This window comes from Corylus avellana, chromosome ca1 (assembly GCF_901000735.1).
Source record: "Corylus avellana chromosome ca1, CavTom2PMs-1.0".
NCBI lineage: Eukaryota > Viridiplantae > Streptophyta > Magnoliopsida > Fagales > Betulaceae > Corylus > Corylus avellana.
In genome coordinates, this window is record NC_081541.1 from 27,109,455 (window position 1) to 27,112,624 (window position 3,170).

The following is a 3,170-nucleotide window of genomic DNA, read 5'->3' on the forward strand; positions in this document are numbered from 1 at the left end:
ATGTCGATGCCATGCACAAACATGTTCAACACAGAGCAGCAGCAAAGTCTTTGGACTAGTTCCTCTGTAGACCCAAGAATCTCCTTCTCCAATGACTTTGCAGACATTCAGCAGCCAACCAAGCATGAAAACATCTACAGAGAAGCTCCAGTTTCCTCAGAATTCGAATTCTGTGCAGAAAACTACACCATGATATCTGCAGATGAGGTGTTCTTTCAGGGCATGCTGTTGCCTGTAAAGAATGGTTGCAGCACCAACCAGCAAAGAAAGATGACTCTAAGAGATGAATTGCTCTCTGTTGATGATGATTATGAGGAGGTGTTTCCAAGGAAGAATTCAAGCCGGTGGAGAGAGCGGCTGGGCCTCAAAAAGGGTAAAAAATATGATAAAAGTGATCATCATCATCATCATGAGGTGCTGGAAACTGTAGTCGAAGAGAAGATGCCTTCATTGGTTCATGAGGAGCTCTTTGTTAGCAAGAAAACACAGGTAATTAAGCTGAAAATACATTACTGGAATTAATGGAGATTGAGTTTATATATATATACACCATTATTGTTAGAATATATTATAGGCGTTTTGTAGATCGGATTCTTGGAAGACAAGAATCCCGAGGCAAAATGTTATCGAACAGCGGTGAAAAATCCCAAAAGGGAGGCACAGCCGGGAAAATGAAGAAAACAAGAATAAGGATTTGATACCATGAAAAAACTTATAATAATTAAAATTGAAATAAAAGAATATAGACGGGAGAATTTTGGGGTGGTTCAGTGTTAGATACCTACGTCCACTACTAGGAAAGAGTCTAATAGGGTTACATTTTCACTCTTATTGCTTGATGATATTTACAATTCAAATAATTCATATTTATAAGAGAATTAGGGTAAGCGAATATATTTCTGTTTTGATTACAATTAAATCTGATGATAAACTGATTTGTTTGTTACAGGAACTAGTTTTTGAGGCCATGAAGGAGGGTTAAGAAGTAGCAGTGACAATTTTCAAAGGGATCGATCTAGGGGAGCTAATTTTGAAGCTATTGTACAAAGAGTGGGTTCCCTACTGTATGTTAAGATTGGATTTAACCTTTTTTTTTTTTTTTTTTTTTTTTTTTATGCTTCTAACTCTTGGTATTATCTTTCCATTTTGACTAAAATAACCCCCTCCTCTCCTTTATTCCCATAGGAAAAAAGAAGGGTAGGCTGTTTTTGTTCTGTACAAAATGTTTGCTGTTGAGAACTTGAAGGTGTGTATTAAGCAGTATTCATTAATGTAATCTGTCTATTTATTTCTTATTCATTTTTTCTGTGTAATTTTCTTGATGCTTACAAGCCTGGGAACTGAGATCCAGTCCCCCTTCCTCACCTCCTTCCGAAGCTGCGTGAGATGAAACCTTCTGTCAATTGCTTTTGCTTTTGGAAAATTCTGAGAAATGGGTAAATTAGAAGCCTGCAATTGAGTTGTTCCATTTGTATAATCCCCAGCTATATTGCATATCATTTCAATATATAATTGCAATCACATGAGCTGATAATTCAAGCGGCCATTGGCAAATCATACATAAAATCTAGCATCTCTCATCAATGAATATATATATAATATACGGTTAACCAACGTGAAGGGAGATTCAATAATCAGTTTTCTTTTTATAAGGCTAAAATCTTTGGGTGGATCTTCAAAGATATGAAAGATCTCCCTCCAAGCTCTTATACATATATAGGTAGTGAGTAACTAAGTTACCAATGGGGTTAGATTCAAACGAGTTGAATTCCGAACTCACCAACTTTCTACAAACCCTTCCAAGACAAGGCCACTTTGTATACCCACCCCTGTTACGTAAACCTCAAACCCGTGTAAAGCATCCCCTCCACACGAATTGGGTAATACTCTGACTTTGTTGGCAGGCTGGCCCCAAAGAATTGTTTACACCCAAGAGAATTCCCAAGGGGATTCGAACCTTGGACCTGATGAACTACCACAAAGACCAAAGCTCTTACTACTTGAGCCAACCCCTGGAGTTCACCCACCCTTTTCAATTAGAGAAATACTATTTTTCCATCTCCATCCATTTTTTTTTTTTTCCAAATTTACCACTAAATTTGTGGGTCCTACGGATCCAACGGTGAATTTGAAAAAAAGATGAATGGGCAATGGAGTGGAGGAATAGCATGTCTCTTCCAATTAAAGTGGGAGACATATATACCACACTAGAGGCTGGTTGGTACTTGGCTGATCCTGTTGACATTCATAAATAATTCTAGAATGTATACACGGAGACATACCACTCAAAAAGAGAATAAAGAATAAAGAAAACCTTCGATTTACCAATTACATTATCCAGAAACACTTCTAAATAAAATTAAAACAAACGAGAGAAAGGGGGGAGAGGGGGAGTTTGAGCAACACTGCGCTATCAATGGTATTTTCACAAGGTATTTGTAATAATAGATGTAAATAATGATCAAACCTCTCTAGATAGGAAAACAAGATTTGCTGAACTATGTACAATAAAAGCAGCTTTCAGCATAATTGAGGCTTTAAAAGAATAACAACGTGTAACTGAATATGCCTATTTGATCACTATAATTACAAGGGCTTCTTGGGGTGGATAAAAAGCTATAAGAACCATTGGATATTTACAGTTTCTACAAAATTACCGTCTTGTCTTATCCTGACGGGAAAGAATCTAATTGGTAGTTTCCTTAACTGTACACCAGCATCCAATAAACCCTGCATAACAGCTCTGAGAATCAGGTAGAAAATGGTGTACTATGCCAGTGGTTATATGCAAGCAGTTCAGCTGACAAACAAGAAAAAATGAAAGGAATTCTGAAAGAATCTAACTTACATGATACACGGGCACCTTCACAGCTACAAAGAGAGCTCTTTACCACCCTTTTATGGATGGGAAAGCATTAGTTTTTTACTAGATCAGTCAAGATATATACCCTCTGCAATAATTTAAAGAAGAAATACTGTGGTTATTATAAGCAAGAAATAAATTACAGAAGCCAAGTGAACATATATGTTGTAATCCTATAATAGAAATAATAGCAGCACCATTCATCTTGTTTCCGTGACTGAGTGGGACCAGAATATTTCTCCATGGACTCTTTCTTACGCTCAGGATCCAGGCTGCACGCATGAATCACATCAGTTAATTTTAGGTT

General features: G+C 37.0%; 1 protein-coding gene and 1 long non-coding RNA gene across 2 annotated transcripts; one reads left to right on the forward strand and one right to left on the reverse strand.

Moving 5' to 3' along the window:
- Nucleotides 1-982, forward strand: LOC132168440 (uncharacterized). The gene is made up of 2 exons (XM_059579426.1): nt 1-489; nt 950-982. The coding sequence occupies exons 1-2, from the start codon at nt 1-3 to the stop codon at nt 980-982; spliced, it is 522 nt and encodes a 173-aa protein (XP_059435409.1).
- A 1,315-nt stretch (nt 983-2,297) lies between these two features.
- LOC132171902 (uncharacterized) lies at nt 2,298-3,138 on the reverse strand. Its single transcript, XR_009439093.1, has 3 exons — nt 3,061-3,138; nt 2,849-2,951; nt 2,298-2,730 (listed from the first exon to the last, which is right to left on the reverse strand). It is a non-coding gene; the product is annotated as an uncharacterized LOC132171902 (long non-coding RNA).
- Between the last annotated feature and the right edge of the window lie 32 nt (nt 3,139-3,170).

Coding starts and splice junctions, on each gene's coding strand:
- LOC132168440 (XM_059579426.1), top strand. CDS start 1: ATGTCGATGCCATGCACAAACATGTTCAACACAGAGCAGCAGCAAAGT. Junction 490..949: donor TTGTTAGCAAGAAAACACAG/GTAATTAAGCTG, acceptor TGTTTGTTACAG/GAACTAGTTTTTGAGGCCAT.